This window comes from Carcharodon carcharias, chromosome 26, assembly GCF_017639515.1.
Source record: "Carcharodon carcharias isolate sCarCar2 chromosome 26, sCarCar2.pri, whole genome shotgun sequence".
Classification (NCBI taxonomy): Eukaryota; Metazoa; Chordata; class Chondrichthyes; order Lamniformes; family Lamnidae; genus Carcharodon; species Carcharodon carcharias.
In genome coordinates, this window is record NC_054492.1 from 12,187,103 (window position 1) to 12,206,507 (window position 19,405).

General features: G+C 42.2%; 1 protein-coding gene across 3 annotated transcripts in view; it reads left to right on the forward strand.

Moving 5' to 3' along the window:
- The window catches only part of bnc1 (basonuclin 1), a 139,468-nt gene that overhangs the window by 87,938 nt on the left and 32,125 nt on the right, over window positions 1–19,405 (forward strand). For all 3 annotated transcript variants that reach the window (XM_041175226.1, XM_041175227.1, XM_041175225.1), the window contains exons 2-3: window positions 9,116–9,218; window positions 14,015–14,250. In XM_041175226.1, the coding sequence (XP_041031160.1) occupies window positions 9,116–9,218; window positions 14,015–14,250 (339 nt within the window). The remainder of the gene's footprint in view (window positions 1–9,115; window positions 9,219–14,014; window positions 14,251–19,405) is intronic.

Below are 19,405 nucleotides of genomic sequence, written 5' to 3' on the forward strand. Positions count from 1 at the left end.
CTTGAATTTCCATAACATTATTGGGAATAACACAGTTCAAATTTTCTAAACCAATTTCTGGCAGTTTGTCTGTATGTGGGAATAATTGGGCAGTCGCAGTACATGACATGATCACTTTCGATTGTTTTACAAAGGAAGGTGATCCTCGCTTAATTCTACACTCATAATTATGCTTGGGGTATTATTTCAATTGGGGAGAAGAGGTTGCTTGGTAAGGAGAGGGACTGCGAAGCTTTGAATATTCTGAATAGTCCATTTTCCTTGGTTCTACTCAGCCTCGGTTACTTTTGCGTATTGATCAAAGCACCCTCTATTTAGCATGAAAACCCATTGATTCATGGTCTGCATATCCAGCTGCACAACTGAGTATAATTAGCAGAGATTGGCTCATTTTAAAAGCCACGGTGTGACCCAGGAACTGGTTGTGAAACCATGGAAAATAACGCTCTTTTAGAAGAAAATAGTGTGGTAACAATTTCATTGTGCTCCATGACTGACCACAACTGGGGCAGGAATCTGCACGTAATAAGTCCTTAGGAAGATAACAACATAAGAACTTGGTTTGCAAGTGTTGTTAGTGGTCTTGTCATTGCCAGCAATGTCTGCCCATTCCTCCTCACCGGAGTAAACGAGATAAAACAGCACTGCACACTTGGGGTGGGGGGGGGGCGGTGGTGAGGGGGAAATGATCAGCAGTTGCTAATCTTGCCAAGCAGAGATACCAAGGGATTACACTTTGTAATCGCTCAGAACCCTCCCACCAATAAATCACATCAGAGTGGAATGGTGAAGTGTTTTGCAGCTAGAGAACAGAACAGGCTGAAACCTCAACTGTTCTGGAGCAAGTCGGCAGCTTTGCAGGGAAATAAATAATGGTGCAGAAAATAATAGTCCAGACCCTTGGAAAACAGATGTGTTGTATTGGTTTTGTTTTTATGGCTAGGCAGGGCCATCTGGGAAGAAGAACAGTAATTTTCATTTAATGCAAATTAGTGATAGTACAAATTTTACATTTGGCTACAAATTCTAATCCTGTGTGCGTGTTTTTATATTTGTGAGGGGATGTACATTTTCATGTAACATAAAACCTCACAGCACCGATGTATGCCCTTCAGCCCTTCACACCTATGTTGGCTCTCTGAAAGAGCTGGCCATCATTTCTGGTCAAGCATTCCATCTACGACATTGGACAGGTTCCAAGAATGGGTGCTGGGTTTATGATGCAGGATTATCCTGCATCTATGGCTTCCGATGCAGGCAGCAGCCAAAACTTCATGCTGCCTGATAATTTAAATGATTTTAATGTCCGCCAGCTCTTAAGTGTGCTGTTGAGTACTTGCATGCTCAAGCAGGGACACAAAATTGTGACAGGCTCGCATGAGGTAAAGATATTGCCCCGGAGAGTGCCAGTGGTACTGTGGAGCACAAAACTGCAGTTCTGAGTGGCAGCATTCATCCTTCTCACCACTGCCACTCCACCAGTGCCTGCGCTGTTGCTTGTCAGTCAGCCAGCCCAGACTGCTGCTACCTATGTTGAGATGGCGCAGTCCAAACCCTGGTCTTTTAGGGTCAGAGCTACTCGAAGTCACCTTACAAGGCCATCTGCAGTCTCCCTCACTTCACCAGCCATGCTGCAGCCTGGGAGTAACATCGCAAAGGAGCACTAGGACAGGATAAGGCACATGGAAACAGGTACTGAGGGAATGCACAAATGTAATTGGTTGGCATTTGTATTTATAAATTTGGTTTGGAATGTTTATTCTGTTGTGGCATTTAATCTTGTATTGTGACCAAGTGGTGGTCAATAATGGAGAGAAGGTAATGTCTGGGACTGATGGAGAATTGGGGTTGTGTTTACTGATATCGCTGTCAGTTGAGTCAACCATCCATAGCACAAACCGAAAGGGAATGTTTGCCTTCTCCCTTGCTACTCCTCAGCTAATTGCTGTATAGCTAGTGTTGAGCTCTGTCCTCATGATAATGAGGCTGTGCAGCAAAAAGCAGAGCAGCGCAAGTCTTGGCATGTGCCCTGTTGAGTATCACAGGATTCCTCCAGACTGGTCCAGGCAGTGGAAGCATTGTTTACACAGCCCAGTGATCTGCTCTATCCCATTTACTGTAGCGACACAGCATTCATCTTATGCATCCTGTCATTGGGTATAAGTTGCATACCAGAGTCAGGTTCATGTCATCAAAAGATAGCCCCTTGGCCACTCTCTGGTTTGTTGTGGTGGCACAAATGCAAATGACACAGACCCAGAATGACTGACTCAGAATGAAGACTTTGTGGCTGCTGTCAGGATACTGGGCACTGACCTGCATGATGTGCTGCACATGGTCACACACCAGCTGGATGTTGAGAGAATGGAACCCCTTTCATTTGCGGTATGCCTCAGAGTTGACATGTAATGTCTGCAAATGGTGTGTGTGTGCAGCCAGTGGCCCCCTGCACTATTGGGAAACCTGCCATCCAGCTGAAGCTACGTGTTTGCTCCACCTGCCACTCTCTGGCAAGAGAGAATGACATGTATTCTGCTCTCTTGGATTACAGACACCCAGACCCAGATTTTCACTCTTGAGGTGGATGCGCAGCATTGGAAAAGTTCCCAGCTTGGTGCGTCCACCTCTGGAGAAACAACCGTGGATGGCTGGATTTTTGTTCTGGGTATGGGGGGCTGGGGTGGGGAGTGCATGCTGGGGTGGCCAGAAACAGTGTAGCGGCAGCCACAGGGACAAATTCTTGCCAACAAATGACTTTCCCACTCACCCCTATGTTCCCTTGTAGCCCCTGTTGCCAAGTTAGTGCCAGCTTATGCCAACCCATGACCCCTCACTCATCCCCATGGCCCCTTACACCCTCCCATGCCAACTCACCCAGTATTCACCATGAGAGATCTCAGGGGCCACTCAATAAGGTCATGGCTGATTTGATTTTGCCTCAACTCCACTTTCCCTCATCATCCTTGACTCTATTATAGTTTAAAAAAAAATCATCTATCTCAGCCTTGAAGACATTTAATGGCTCAACTGCCACAACTTCTGGGGTAGAGAATTCCAAGATTCATGACCCTCTAACAGAAGAAGTTCCTCCTCACCTCTGTCCTAAATGGCCGACCCATTATTCTGAAACTATGTCCCCTAGTTCAAGATTCCCTTGCAAGGGGAAACATTCTTTACCATCCAACCTGTCAAGCCCCCTCAGAGTCTTACATGTTTTAATAATATCACCTCTCATTCTTCTAAACGCCAATGAGTATAGGCCCAACCTACTCAAACTTTCATCATAAGACAATTCCTGCATCACAAACATCGATCTAGTGAACCTTCTCTAAATTGCCTCCAGTGCAAGTATATCCCCTCCTTAAATAACTATACACAATACTCTAGGTGTGGTTTCAACAACACCCTGTATAGCTGTGACAAGATTTCTCTACTTTTATACTTCATCACCTTGCAATAAAAGCTAACACTCCATTTGTCTTCCTAATTACTTGCTGTGCCTATACGGTAACTTTCTGTGATTCATGTACAAGGACACCCAGATCTCAGTCTCCTGCAGCATTCTGCAGCCTCTCTCCATTTAAATAATATTCTGCTTTTTGATTCTTCCTACCAAAGCGGACAACGTCACATTTTCCCACATTTACTCCATCTGCCAATTTTACACCCACTTATTTAACTTATCCTATCCCTTTTGCAGATTCTTTGTGTCCTCCTCACAACTTGGTTTCCCACCTATCTTTATATCGTCAGCAAATCTGGCTGCAATACACTTGGCTCCTTTACCCAAGTCATTAATATAGGTTGTAAATAGATGAGACCTTGGCACTGATCCCTGTGGCACCCCACTAATTACAGTTTGCTAACCTGAAAATGACCCATTTATCCCAACACTGTTTTCTGTTAGTTAGCCAATTTTCTATCAATGCTAATGAAAGCTTGTATATGACACTTCAATGTGCTTTTTGGAAATGTAAATACGGTATATCTACTGGTTCACCTTTATCCACCCTGTTTGTTATGTCTTCAAAGTAATCTAATAAATTTGGTAAGCATAATTTCCCTCTCTTTATACAATTGTCAACATGGTTTTATGATCTCCTAAATGTCCTGATACTACTTCCTTAATAATGGATTCTTGCATTTTCCCAGTGACAGGTGTTAGGCTACCGAATCCCTGCTTTCTTGAATAAAGGTGTTTTATTTGCAGTTCTCCAAACTGTTGTTACCTTTCCAGAATCTAGGGAATTTTGCAAGATTACAACCAATGCATCCACTATCTCTGGAATAACTTCTTTTAAGACCCTAGCATGCGGGCCAGTTAAGTTCCTCGCTTCTTTTGGCCCTTGATTTTCGAATACTATTGGAATGATTTTTGTGTTTTCTATCGTGCAGACAGATAGAAAATATTTCCTCAAAGTTTCTGCTGCTTCCTTGTTTCCTATTATTAGTTCCCCAGTTTCACCCTCTAAGGGGCCAACAATTACTTTAGCTATTCTCTCTCTTTTGATATACTTGTGGAAGCTCTTAATGTCTGTTTATATATTTCTTACTCCCACATTCTAATTTCTTCCTCTTTTATTTTTTTGTCATCCTTAGCTGGTTTCTAAAATTATCCCGACCACTGGCCTACCACTAAACTCTGCAGTGTTGTCTTCCTTTTCTTTCAATTTGATACCATCCTCAGCTTCCTTAGTTAGCCACGAACATCCTTACCGTAGAGTCCTTCCCTCAGTAGAATATGTTGTTGAGAATTATAAAAATGCTCCTTTAATGTCCACCACTGTTTATCTGCTATCATACCTTTTCATCTATTTTCCCAAATAGCCAGCTCAGACTTCATACTTCTGTAATTGCCTTTATTTAAGTTGTGAAGACCCTAGTTTCTTTTCAACAAAATCAATCACTCCAAAATCATTTGTTGTTCAGACCTACCTCTACAGCGTGGTTTTAAGATTGTCATACCAAGCGACTGAAGACATGTGTCTATATGTCATGGCAATTATAGTGTTGTTCATGCCTCCAATTGTATACAGTCATGACATGTAACTGAGTGCCTAAAAGCACAAAGCATAATTTTATTTAATACTCAGTGTCCTGGCATCATAAACTGTCTATAAACCCAAAATGGAGCTCAACGCCAACCATTGTGGAATGCCTGTCCCTTGCCTCTCTGCTACTGTACTTGCAATGGTCTGTACTCAGAGTTCCCAAACTGGTGCCAGCTGCTTTTAAGCCTATGTTATGGCCTTGTCCTGTAACTGCTGCGTGGAAATGTTGGAAGGTCCAGCTTGTGGACTTGGAAGTGCTGGGAGCTTGATTACTTGTGACCCTGGAGAGAGAGAACCATTTTTATTGTCTCTTTTTGGATGAACCTGGTGCCAGAAGGTGTGTGTTCATCCAGTTCAGGAGCTGTGAACTAGTTACATGTAAGTACTGATTTTCATGAGTGCTTTGCTGAGGAAATATTCCCATTGTACAGCAATGAAAATAAGTCCATAGGGAATTGAACTGCAGCAATTCAAAAGCTATAGAGCAACAAGTAGGAGCCATGTTTGGCGATGAAATAAAATCAATGCAGCGTCATTCTTAATTCTAAATAGGCTGCATGTTGTATTTGACAGCTGATGTACATTATATTAGATTAAAAGCTGATGCGTATGTCATTACTTATTATTACAAATCAAAATAAGTGGAATTATTAGAGGGGTTTCTGTCTTGCAGTGTTTGCAGTGTGCGCTGCTTACTGAAGAGTTATTCTTAAGAATCACATCTGTTCTAAATTTCATCGAGAAGTAACCAGAAAATCTGCAGTTAGCATTAAGCACAGAACGTTAGTCAACTTTATTTTCTTGTGAAGGTATAACTTGGTATTTCCGAGATATTGCAGGAATGTATCGGGATATTAGCTTGTGGTTAACAGACAATTTTGTCTCCAGGTTTAACATGTAGGTGTTTGTAAATCTGAGATTTTGCTGGTTTACCAATCCATTTAGCCTGTTTTGGAGCTGGATTATTGTATTTCTAACCTGCTGTCATGTCTATATGAATAAACATAATTAGGATTTCTCCCTGAAAGCCTAACCTATACAGTTAAGGTATATTCCACTGCTTTGACTTGTGTACTTTCAGGAAATAAAACAATCAATGGAGTGTGGCTAAAAACCAAATGCAGGATAGAATTTTACGAGGGAGCTAAAAGGTGGCATGGACCAAAGTGGGTGTATTGTCCGCTTCAGCGCAGTTCCGTTGTCCCCCCAGCTAGGGGTAGATAGTGGCATAGTGGTCATGTCACTGGCCTAGTAACTCAGAGACCCAGACTAATGCTTTGGGAGATGAATTCAAATCCCACCACGGCAGCTGGTGGAATTTAAGTCCAATTAATAATTCTGGAATTTGGACTGTGAAACTATCGTCAGTTATTGGAAAAACCCTTCTGGTTTTCCCCTTTTAAGGAAGGAAATCTGACATCCTTACCTGGTCTGGCCACATGTGACTCCAGACCCACAGCAATATGGTTGACTCTTGACTGCCCTCTGAAATGGTCTAGCAAGCAGCTTCAATTCAAGGGTAATTAAGGATGGGTGACAAACGCTGGCCTTGCCAGTGACGCCCACATCCCATAAAAGAATTAATATTTAACAGACCAGCTGACAGTGCTGGGACACAGCCAGCCCCCAGTGAGGATTGTCGTGGGAGCCGCATGGTAAGGCAGGTCGGTGCTGGGGTCTTGGAGGGGGGAGAGGGGGGTGGGGAGATGTTGCCAGGGCCGGAGTGAGGGGGATCAGGGGTTGGGCTGGACAGTGTGGGGAGAGGGGGAAACACGGAGATGATCAAAGCATGGGAGGGGAGGCCTTCAATGGAAACAGGAGGCTTATAAAGGAGGCAACCCCCTCCACTTCCCACCACATGCCCAAGCAATATTCTTGGCTGAGTTTCCCACCAGTCTCCGGCCTCAGCCCATTGCCCGTGAAATAGCATCAGAAGTGGGAAGTGGCCATTAACAGGCAGCTTAAGGGGCTCAGTTTGCACAAGGACAGGTGGTCAGGCCACCTGATGCCTCTCCCGCCACTTATAACATTGTGACAAGGGCAGGGGCGAGCAGGTAGGCACCAGGAAAGGCACCCATGGCATTTTGAGGGCTCCCCTCCCTAAAAACCCACCTGCAGGGGAGCATAACATTCTTCCCTCCCGTATCTGTTCATTTGGCTGCAGTGAAAAGTCCACCCTCGGAGATCCCAGAACATAGGTGTGTAACACGCATTTGAATCAAATGTGCTTACCCCTTATAACCGGTTTGTGTTTGGCCTCCTTATTCTTCGCTGAACAGAAGGACGTTCAGAGGAAAGGAACAGCCGAAAAGCAGCTTCATTATCCTTTCTCAATTCCCTGCCTGCAGACAGGAATTTGGCAATTATTTGCCAAACCACAGCAAAGTGCCGTGATTTTTTAATTGCGGGTAGGGCAAGGAGGCAGGTCTCAAGACTGCCTTAGCTGGAACGGGGATCGAACCCCATGATGTGATGTTAATCTGATCCATGTGTTAGCTGCCTAGCCAACTGAGCTAACCAGCCTCCTCATTATCCTACGAGGGACAAATGTTAAATCAATACAAAAGTTAACAACATTAAAAATGTTAATTGACAAACTATTCAAAACAACTGTGAAGTCATTACACAAGCTAGGGTTATATTCCCTGGAATTTAGAGGTTGAGGGGGCAATTTGATCAGGGTTTTTAAGATATTAAGGGGAACAGAAAAGCTAGATAGAAAGAAACTTCCCTCTGGTGAGTCTAGAACTCTGGGGCATAGTCCAAAAAATCTAAAAATTAGAGCCAGTCATTTCAGGAGTGAAGTGAGGAATCACTTCTACACAAAAGCAATGGTAGGAGTTTGGAACACTCTTCCACAATTGATACTAGGTCGGTCAGAAATCAGAGATCGATAGATTTTGGCTCTGCAAAGGCATTAAGGGACCTGGGGGGCAAAGGTGGGTATGTGGAGTTAGGTCACAGATCGGCCAATGTCTCATTGAAGGGCAGAGCAGATTCGAGGGTCCAACTGTTCTACTCATGTTTCTGTATTCCTATTTACACACTTTTTTTCTTGTTTGAAACTGCTTCCAATGTCAGCCTCGATGCCAGAAGTCAAAATAGTGTGTTGTTTTTGAATATCAAACAATCGATATGTTGTTGAAAAACAATAGCAACAGAACTCTTCTGTGGAATGGGATTGTATTCATTGGAGTGGGATCATTTTATTATGTTAAATTTTCTGCACTGAAACGGTTAGTACAGTCCAACTGGTTTATGTCGGTGTTTTTTATGCTGCGCACCAGCTGCTTCCCACCCTACTTAACAATGTAACTTAACTGTAACAATGGGAATTGGCCACTTTTTCAGATACCCAATTTTACACATCAATTTACTGTCTTCAAATGAAAATCCAGTGCCTTGCCACAGTAAGAAAGTTGAAATAAGACAGTTTTAGCAGCTTCAGTAGAGTCACTCTTGATCAAGATTGAAGGATTGTGTTGTGTTGCTATCTGCAGGAAATTTCATATGTAAGCACTATACTTACTTTACTATTTTGTGGCACAATTATTGAAGGTGAAACGCTTTCCTAAAATGTATTGTGAAACATTTCATAAATTTAATCCCTAAATCATACATGTAAAGCCCATAAACAAGCAGTTGAAAGATAATTGGACCAAGAGCTAAACCATTGTGTCTGCCAAAATACAAGCTTCACTGTGAGGTTCAAATACAATGTTCTTTCCAACCTGGAGTGTTTCCTTGCAATGGGAAATTAGATGCATGCTCAGTGTTCCCTTGTGCCATGAGGTAAGAGGGTGTTGTAGCCATTTATACAAGATGACTGATGCGTTCCATGATGTGCATCAAAAGGTATTATTTTTCGAATGGTTATTCCAGATCACCAGTTGTCGCTCTGAATAACCCAGTTAGTTTAAATGATTGGTGAAACGAGTAAATTTTCAATTGTTTAATTCTTAAAACATGTTAAAATGTATTTTATGTGTTCGTACATTTAGTGGTTTGTGTGGCGTTAATGGACACCCAATGTAGATAATACTTAATCCTTTCTCCGTTTTCAGGCCATTCGCTGCACACTGGTGAACTGTAACTGCGAGTGTTTTCAGGCAGGGAAGATCAACATACGTCAATGTGACCAGTGTAAACATGGATGGGTGGTACATGGTAAGTACTACTGGAGATGTTGATACTTGCACCCCAAGGCAACCTTGAGAATCCTTGCAGAGATGGAGTGACCTTACCTGTCCTGTTTTCAATTAATCTTATGGTATGCATTGCACTGTCCTGAGGATTGGTAGAATGACACTTGCTCACCTTAAGAGCCATCATAGATCTAAATTTTCTCCCTTTGGCACCCCCATTCCCTCCAGACCCTCAGCACAAAGCTGATGCTTTGGGCCCCCTTGAATGGATTTTAAACAATCAGCTTGGAATTGGAATCCAGGCTCAACTCTCATTTTCCTATGTGCTTTTACCTAGCCAGCACTGAGAAACCTAGGGGTGCAGACATGTAGATGATTAACGGTGGGAATGCAGGTAGACAAGAGACGCGTTGAACATAAAAGCAGCAAAGTTATGTTGAAGTTATATTGCCATTGATTATGCTGCAATTACAGCATTGCATATAGTTCTGGGCACCTCGTTAAAGGAAGGATTTTACAAGCATGAAAATGATACTGCAACAGTTCACTGAACAACATCAGGTATGCAAGATTAAAGTTGTTAGGAAAGGTTTGGAAATTTGGAACATTTTTCAGAGAATGTAGGGAGCTGGGAGAATTTCAAAATTGTGAAAGGTTAGTGCTGGGTTATGATCAGCTGAAGGCTTTGAACGGCTTCCCCCTTTGCCCCCTCCTTGTTCGACCGCAACAGCTTTTTTACGAAAAGGGTGTACTTGCCAATTCAGTGAGTATTTAACCATTTATAAGCTGTGGTCATAAAATAACCAATTGGACAGATTTTCTTGAGTTAAACAAAGAAAGAGATTAATTTTATTGCACTTAAACTAATTGACGTAACATAATAAAATACGCTCCAGCTTTCACTTGCGCACACTCGAAGTTCACATTTGCATACCAGTAGGTTGCAGATTAGAGAAAGATAGATTTGTCAGCATATCATCCAGAGAAATTTAATGGGTATACAGACTCTAGTTGGGTGATCTGGCTGGCTTCAGGCTTAATTTGGTGGCATTGCAACTTTCCTTCAGTGGTTCTAATGCTTCCGATTTAGCGATGTAGATATCTGATTTGGCTGTTCTCCTGGAGACGATAGTGCTGTGTTGAATTCCTTTAAGAATTCTCTGTCTGAAGCAGGGGCATCCCTGGCTAGTCACGATCAGCAAACAGGGGGTTTGCCCCCTTCTCACTGTCCAAATGATTATGCTTAATAGTTTGTCTCCACCAGTTGAATACCTCAGTTGATTGCCTTGATGCCTTGCTAATGGGGACAGGATATGTGGTTCATATTCCGAAGTCATTGTCCTTGATGTATCTTTGCAAGTGGGTTTGGGAGAGGGAGGAGGAGGAAGCTCACTCGGGTCGTCTCTCGTCAGTGTCTCAGTCACTTGTCCTTTTACTGTAGAGAAAGCAGAAGCTGAAACCACATAAAGGGTGGGTCTGTCACATGACCATCACCCAGGATTCAAATGTGTATTCCTCATTGCAACTTTAACCTGTTCATGTCTGGGAATCCCCTTCTCACAGTGAAGATCCTGTTGTTCAAGTGATTGGGTTTAAGGCGTTCCCATTATAGCTCGATGAGTTCATGTCTGGGGACCCCCCGCCCCAGCTAGTGTCCTGTTTCTAAGTGATTATGCTGAATAGCTTGTCCCCATCAGTTGAATACCCCAGATGAGTGCCTTGATGCCTTGCTAATGGGGTCAAGATATATGGTTCATATTCCCCAAGCCATTGTCCTTGATGTATTTTGCAAGCATGCTGTCTCCATCCCAATGAATTAGAATGTGTATGGGCTAGCCATCTTTAGCTGTGAGCTCAAGTCATCTTTAGTCTCTGCGTTTGAAAAGTCTTTGTCTTTAAAAGTTCGATTCAGGTTTCCAGCCAATGAATTAAAAATCGTGATTTGACATAAAGCACATTTTCATGACAGGTGAAAGATTGACTGGATTTTCAGTCAGGAGTTAGGAACTAGAAATGGGAGCTAGTTCTGGGTCCTGATGCCGTCTGGTGTGTTTTAGACATGCCCACCGCAATCTTCAATGCTCCAGCCAATTGAAAGACGGGGACTGAGCTTGTGGTCCAAACAGAGGATGGTGGCTGGACTCCAGATGCTGTGGGCCCAATGGGAAACCCTCCAGCATTTAGTGATTGGCAGCCCTACCAGCTGAGGTGAGAGCTGCTAGTCTGAACATGGAGACTGCAAGGGGCGAGGGCATGTAAAAAGCCACAGCTGCTTGGCCATGATCCAGGAGGGGAGACCGCACCAGGGGATGGCCAGCAGCCACAGATGTGGCTCGAAGACCATAACGGGCATGGTAGAGAGGGGATTCCTTGCATGATCTTTCATTCCACCCCTGCCCTCCGCCCACCACGTTGGCCTGGATGTGGTCCAGGTCACCGTGGGCTGCCCACCTTGCCAAATGAAATTCTGCTTCCTGATTCAGAGTCAGGATTGTGGCGGTGAACCAGCACAGAAGCCGGCAGCGCCGAATTGTAGGTCCGTCCACCTCCAATCCCAACCCCAACCTATTAAAAATCCTGGACAATGTTTCCACAGATTTGCAAGTCTGAAAGAAGGGAATGCAGAGTTGAGATTACCATTGGAAGAATGGATGGGGAATGAGAATAAGCTTTTCTACACAGAGGCTTATTAGAAAATGGAATGCTTTACCACAAATGTCCATTGGGATACACGTGATGACATTGTACAGAGGGGAACTGGATAAAAGAATAAAAACAGGTTACATGGAAAAGGCAAGGAAATGGGATTGGACTGGAATTCAATTAAAGAGCTAGCACTGGGCCTGACCACTTGAATGACCCCCTTCTGTGGTCTAAATTCCATGATTACTGTGCAGAAAATTAAATTAAATTATGTCAACTGGCATAAGCAAACTTTTACATGAAAGCAGAACACAGGAGAAAAAAGGATTACAGTTGATCTATTCCAGAAACAGTAAGAGCTTGAATAAGGTGAACAGACAGTGTTCTGTTTTTAATCTATACATAAAATGGGAATGGGAAAATTGCACAGATGAGACAGTAGAAACACTTGTGGCTGCAGTGATTAGATTAGAAAGAAACATGTAAGCAAAAGACCTGTGTAAAATTGGATAAATAAGTATGATTATAAAAATAACTCATTACCAAGTTTCAGCACAGCCATGATTTCCTGAAGGCCTCTTCCTCTACTTAAGAGGGTTCATGTTGCAGCAGATGAGCTGCAGTGAAAGATCATGCTGGTCTTCAGAGAACTCAAAGCACATTGGAGGTGCAATGAGCAGGTTGTTGTAGATCAACCCTCAGTTTGTGTTTGAGTGAAAAGAGGGTGCTTCTTGATATTAGAAGTGGCCTGAATTATATAGCCAATGTTCCCCAGTAGTCAGCTCTGTCTGTGTGGGGGCTAATGTTCATGTGTAGACTCTTTCCAGCCGGTATGGCGCTATCCAAAGATGGCTGTGTGAAAGCTATTCCCAGAAGCTTGGATTTCCCCCATGGGCTTGTAATCTAGATGAAGAATTTTTGGTTGATCCTTAGTTTTTGGGGCCTCCCCAGATGTTTAATCATCATCATTTTGATTATCATCAGACATCCTGAGGGCCTTGCCCAGAGAGTTCTTGATGAGATTCTGAAGGGATAGATGTGGAAGTTCAAATTTTATTTCCTTCAAGCACAGCTAATAGTTTTGAGCACAGGGCATCATGCAAATAATGTCACTATTTGAGGTACATCATTTAAAGGTAAATAATGAATCAGCTAGCAAGAACATCCTAGTTCACTGGCAGCTACACTGCAAATTTGATTTATGTGGAGTGAAGTATGTGGCCCACAAGAAAAGTTTTCATTTAATTATCTGATCGGCTGAGTTAAATTTTAACCCCTGTTTGAAGCAATTAATAATTCAAATTATCAATGTTTTTCCTGTACTCTTTTACATTTTTCAGAATTTGACAAGTTATGATTATTTTTTATAGATGATCCAGGCCACCTGACTCTGTCCTATTGTGCAATGCTCTATGCCAATTAAATATTACATTTATCTAATGCTTTACACCAAAACAAATTCTTTTTGTTTTGGATTTCCAGCATCCACAGTTTTTTGCATTTTCTTTGCATTGAGAAGTGGCCTTCACATTTGCCCCTATTTTCAGTCAGATTGCAGTTAAGTCACGTTAGCTTGCATAAATCAAGTGGTTTATTTTTGCTTCTAGAGTGGTGAGTTATTGAATAACTTCATAATACATTCAATTATTGTAGCTGGGCTGGAGTATTCAGCTTTATTGGCTTAATCATAAATGCCTGCCCATAAATGTCTAACATGCCTTTAAAACTGACACTGAGAGATTGAGTTTCTGCAGTGGTTTTCCGGAATTTCCCCTGTAACTTTCGTGAAGGATCCTCAGAATTCCCAATGCGAGAATGTAAACAGTGCTTATGACAAGGTTTTGATGGACGATTGTAATAGATTGCGTGAAGATTCGGTATCTGAACCTCTACACAGTGAGGATTTTGTTTTTTATTAAAGAGTTTTTTTGAAATATGTTTCAGTAAGTAGTCTGCAGTTTCCTTTAACGTAATTGGGAATACTGACTGTAGAGATAAGGATTTGGCTATTAAAAGCCTTTAAAATTGAGGCATAATTCTGATGGAGTATTGTGTTCAATGTATAGTAAGTTGCTTTGTGAAATGATGCATGGCTGGATTACACATTTCACAAAGTCCCAGTTGATTTTTTTGATTCTTCCCATAGCTTACCGATATCTGGTTTTTTTCTTGCAGCTCTGGACAAACTGCGAGTGAATCACCTCTATCAACAGAGTCAGGTGGAGATTGTCCAGTCTAACGTTGTTTTTGACATTAGTAGCCTAATGCTCTATGGTACCCAGGCTATTCCCATCCGCCTCAAAATCCTGCTGGATCGTCTGTTTAGCGTCCTCAAGCAAGAAGAGGTACTCCAGATCTTACATTCTCTGGGATGGACGCTTCAGGATTACATCCGTGGCTACATTCTGCAGGTAACACAGCCCTAAAAATTTCAGAGAGTTGGACCCATTTGAGATATTCCTTCACTGTAGTAAAACATCTCTTGTTTAACATTAGGAATGTGACATCACTATTTTTCTCATTTTACGCATAATTTGCATTCAGTGAACAGTTACTATTTTCTCATTGCAATATAGCAGAAGGAAGATGTCAAACTGAGGGGCAAATCCCCCCCCCCTTTATTATGGCACTTCTACTGTGCACCACTTAAAGTAGCTTCTCATGTGATTTAATTTCCTCTTGATGTGTAAGCAGTAAGTTCTTTAATTACTTAATGAAGGATTGATTATTAGACAAAAATTAACCACTGCCTTCTTTATTCTGATGCTTTATTCTTCCCATAAATAAGACTTAATGTGGTAGAGCTTCTGTTTTAGATACAGTTGACAACCCAGGTGCAAAATGCATTAGACTGGAAATGTTTTTTTCCCTAAGTTTCTACTCAAACATATGGCTGAATATCGCTGAGAAAAGACATTTTGTCAAAAGCTTTTCATCTTTCACTCATTAGGACAATCACAAGAAACCAAAATCAGGGGAAGCAACAACTTTATATTCTATGAGCAGAGAGTGCTGATTGGTTGGCAAGTGGACTCTAATTGATTGGTTGCATTCTCCATGGCAATGCCTCTATCAGATTCCACTTGCCAACCAATTAGCACTCTCTTCTCAGACAGTGTATAATTGTTGCTTCCCTGAATTGGTATTCTTGCAGCTGTCCTGTTCAGTGCAAGATGAAAAGCTTTGACAGAATTTCTTTTTTCAGCACTACTCAAGTTCTGTGCTGCTAAACGACTATTTATATGGCTGAATATAAAATCTGTCATGAACCAGTCCAATTGGGCAGTGTTTTACAATTTTCTTTTTTCATTATTTTGCTTTTAAGAGTTATTTCCCTGATATTTAGGTGTGGTAACCTGGTGCAGTTTTATTAATGCAGCTGAAAATGGGTTTATCACAAACATGGAAGCATTTTAATCAGAATGCTCATCCACTCTCTGTGAGTAACCCAACTTTAAATACCTGAAAATGACTTTAAAAAAAACAATGCAGAACCATTCGCTAGTTATATTAGTGTAGAGTGTTCAGGTTCTTAGTAAATTGAAAGACAAATATACTCATGCTTTTAAAGCATGCCTATTAGTGTCCTTACACCCAAAAGAAGCAGTTTAATTTTAAGAGCCTCTTCAAAGGCTCACAAAAGACACAATTATTGGAAATTCACCATGGTGATTAATTTGATCTGGGGACATGGTCAATTTTTGGACAGGGCCTACTTATAGCGATTTTTTATTTTAAAAAACTAGCACAAAAAGTTCCAGTAAACTCACTTTACATTGGGTCTAATTTGTGTTTGAAGTTCTGCAATCTCGCATTGATTTGATCGTGTTTGGGCAAGTTGTGCTAGACAAAACACACGCACAGACTAATGACCAATATTTGCTACAAGTCTATGTTCAAAAACAATTTAAAGGTAAAAGTGGAGTTTCTTTGCCTTAAATCCACTTATTGCACACTCCCTTTTTTTGGTAATGAACAATCCCGTGTCTGATTCATAATTGAATAGTTAACCCACTGGCTCTAAGTTGGTCTACTCTGGAACTTCTGCTTGAGTTAAGTCCTAAGCATGCCTGATTGGTGAGATCACTCATAAACAGGTTTAGTTAAATTGCCAGATTGAATTAAGTCAAAGTACTGCATTTTCGGGTGCAGATGCAGATGGTGTGTGAGGGAGTAAAGGAAAATGTATACATTCCACACAGCAGGTGCAATACAGGTCACTAGTGGAACGGTTTGTGACAGGATGACACTGGGATGGTTTACAGCAATTAACAAGGAGAAACAGGACACAGTAGTGTGGTAGCTGTTACTGTACTCGTAATCCAAAGGCCTGGGCTATTAATCCAAACAAAGTAAGCTCACATCCCACCATAACGACTTGAGAATTTGAATGTGGTCTAAAACGTCTAGAAATAAAAAGATTGGTGTCAATAGAAGTGATTGTGGAGCTGTCAAAAGGTCATAAAACTCCAGTGGTTCACTGCCTTTAGAACGGCAGCTCTTCAAGAAGAAGGCTCACCAGCACCTTCTGACAACAACTCGAGATGACCAAAGAATGCCAGCCTTGCTGGCAATGCCACATCCTGGGAATGAATAAGAATTTTAAAAAGCTGGGAGTTTTTGTGTTTTATGTGAATGAACTCACTGATACTTTGCAATTCAGACATTCCAACTCCACGATTTAGTGGTTCATTGTAAATTTAAGTATGCCCTAATATCACCTAATGTAGCTCAGTGTTAAATTTTGCTTTATAATGGAGCTGTGAAATGCCTTGGGACATTTTATTGTGTTAATAAATATATAAATGCAAGTTGTTGCTGTTGTAAACCCAATAATTTAGGGATTATGGGAATAGGTATAAGTTGAGGCCCGCGAACCTATTCTGCTATTCAATTCGTTTATGGCTGAATTGTATCTTAACTCCATTTACCTGCATCGGTTCCACATCCTGTAACATCCCTCCCTAAAAGAAAATCTCACTTTTGAAATTTGCAATTTACGTTGTCTCAATTGCTTTTTTTGGGAGCGAGTAAACCAATTTAACCTGAGAATTTTCTTATGCAATAATGGAGAATTCTTAAGGAAGTACAAGAAAGGCAGTTTGCCAAACCTTTTCCTGCTCTTTCCAAAGTGTAAGAGTTAATGGCATAAGCTATGTTGAATTGCTCACTGCAGTGAAAGTTACACATAAGCCAGAATTTAGCCCCTCGTCGGGCAGGCTGTGCGGGGGTGGGGAGCGGGAGTGGTCGGTCTGCCCACCGCTGCCCTTGGTCGGGCTGCGAGTGTGCTTTCTCGCTGGTGTGCCAATTAAGGCCTGCCCAGCGTGAAAAGCGAGCGGCAGCAGTCAGCGCTGCCTGTGGCAGGGGTGGGGAGGAGGAGGAGGGCGAGCGCACAAGTTCACACACGCACGCACACAGGTGCGCACAGGAAAAGCTCCCTGGGGCACAGAGCTGCCTCAGGGAGATGAAGATTTTAAAAAATTAAAAATGAAGAATTTTAAGATGTTAAAAAACATGCCCCCTCATGTGACTCTGCCAACTCCTGCGCGTACCCGCTGACGAAATATCGCATGGAGTGCGTGATGATGTTAGGACGCTTGCCCGATGTCATCATGTGTCACTTTACACTCGTTTGGGTTGGGTGCACACCCGCCTAACGAGCGAAAAATTCTGCCCATGATTTCTTTTGCCTTCTCTCCCTATCTGATACTCTCAAAACCCTTTGAAATCAACATTCTTCTGTAGTCAATATTCTTCTTCATTTCTTTAGTCTTCAAATACCATTGGATGACCTGTCATTGAACTTGAGAAAATAACCTCGATAGTTCCCTTCTTGTGATTTTTTTGGGTCTCACATGATGCCATAGAACATGTTTTCCCATAGTCTTGTACTGCACAATGACCCTGACCACAAAATGCTTCTAGTTTTTTTTTCCCTTCTGTCAGCAGCAACAATGACACACCAGTTACTTGTTCAGTTGGAAATTGCCCTAGAGGCAGTGCAACGAAGGTTCACCAGACTTGTTCTTGGGATGGCCTGACTGTCCTATGAAGAGAGAGTGGGGAAACTGGGCTTGTATTCTTCACTGGGCGGGCCGTAATTGGCCCACTGGCGTGAAATCACAGTCACAGCCCGATCAAGGGCAGCGGTCGGCTTACTGACTGCTCCTGCTCACCCCTGCAGAGCCCGCCCGACGAGGGACTAAATTCAGGCCTATGTGCAGTTTTCACTGCAGTGAGCATTTCAACATAGCTTATGTCATTAACTCTTACACTATGGAAAGAGCAGGAAAAGGTTTGGCAAACTGCCTTTCTTGTACTTCCTTAAGGATCCTCCATTATTGCATAAGAAAATTCTCAGGTTAAATTGGTTTACTCGCCCCCAAAAAAAGCAATTGTGACAACATAAATTGTAAATTTCAAAAGTGAGATTTTCTTTTAGGGATGGGTGTTACAGGATGTGGAACCAATGCAGGTAAATGGAGTTAAGATACAATTCAGCCATGAACGAGTTGAATAGCAGAATAGGTTCGCGGGCCTCAACAGCTTATGCCTATTCCCATAATCCCTAAAATACTAGGTGTACAACAGTGACAACTTGCATTTATATATTTATCAACACAATAAAATGTCCCATGGCGTTTCACAGGACCATTATAAAGCAAAATTTAACACTGAGCTACATAAGGTGATATTAGGGCATACTTAAATTTACAATGAACCACTGAATTGTGGAGCTGTAATATCTGAATTGCAAAGTATCAGTGAGTTTATCCACATAAATCACAAATCGTTGAAACCTACAAAATACTTAAAGGGATAGACGGAGTAGGTATAGGTTAGATGTTGGGGAGTCTAGCACTGAGGCACAATATTTGGGGAGGCCACTTAGGACCCTGATGAGGAGAATTTTTTTTTACTCAGAGGGCCGTGAATGTTTGGAATTCTCTACCCCAAAGGGCTGTGGAAGCTCAGTCACTGAGTATGTTTAAAGCAGGGACTGACAGATCTCTAAATGCCAATGACATAAAGTCATTGTGGGGGGAAAAGTGGGTGATCAGCCATGATCGTATTGAATGGTGGAGCTGGCTCGATGGGCTGAATGGCCTACGCCTGCTCCTACGTTTCTAAAAGCTCTTGAAAAAGTCACCAAGACCCTTGTGCAAAGTATGAGGTGCATGGTCAGCTCATAAGCACCAGCGAAATTTGTTCCCTGCGCAGGGAGTGAAATAAAGGGGCCTCACAATGTCACGAGCAGACTGGGCTACTGCTCCAAATTAATGTGATGCTGCCAAATTACGGTAAGTGGGTGCACGTGGTGATAAAAGGCCTCACAAATACTTCAATCACGTTTTCAGCTTTTAGAAAGGTTGGCAAAAAATGACGGCCAAGAAAGAAAAGGCGGAAGAGCCATTGTGGGGGCATGAAGTGTGTCTGTGTGCCGGTGGCAAAGTGTGCCCAAGCAATGCAATCAACAGTAGCATTAGAGTATTGGACTACACAGCCAAAACTGTAGGAATTAGCGCAGAGAAAATAATGATCAAATTGTACAGTATCTCATCAGAC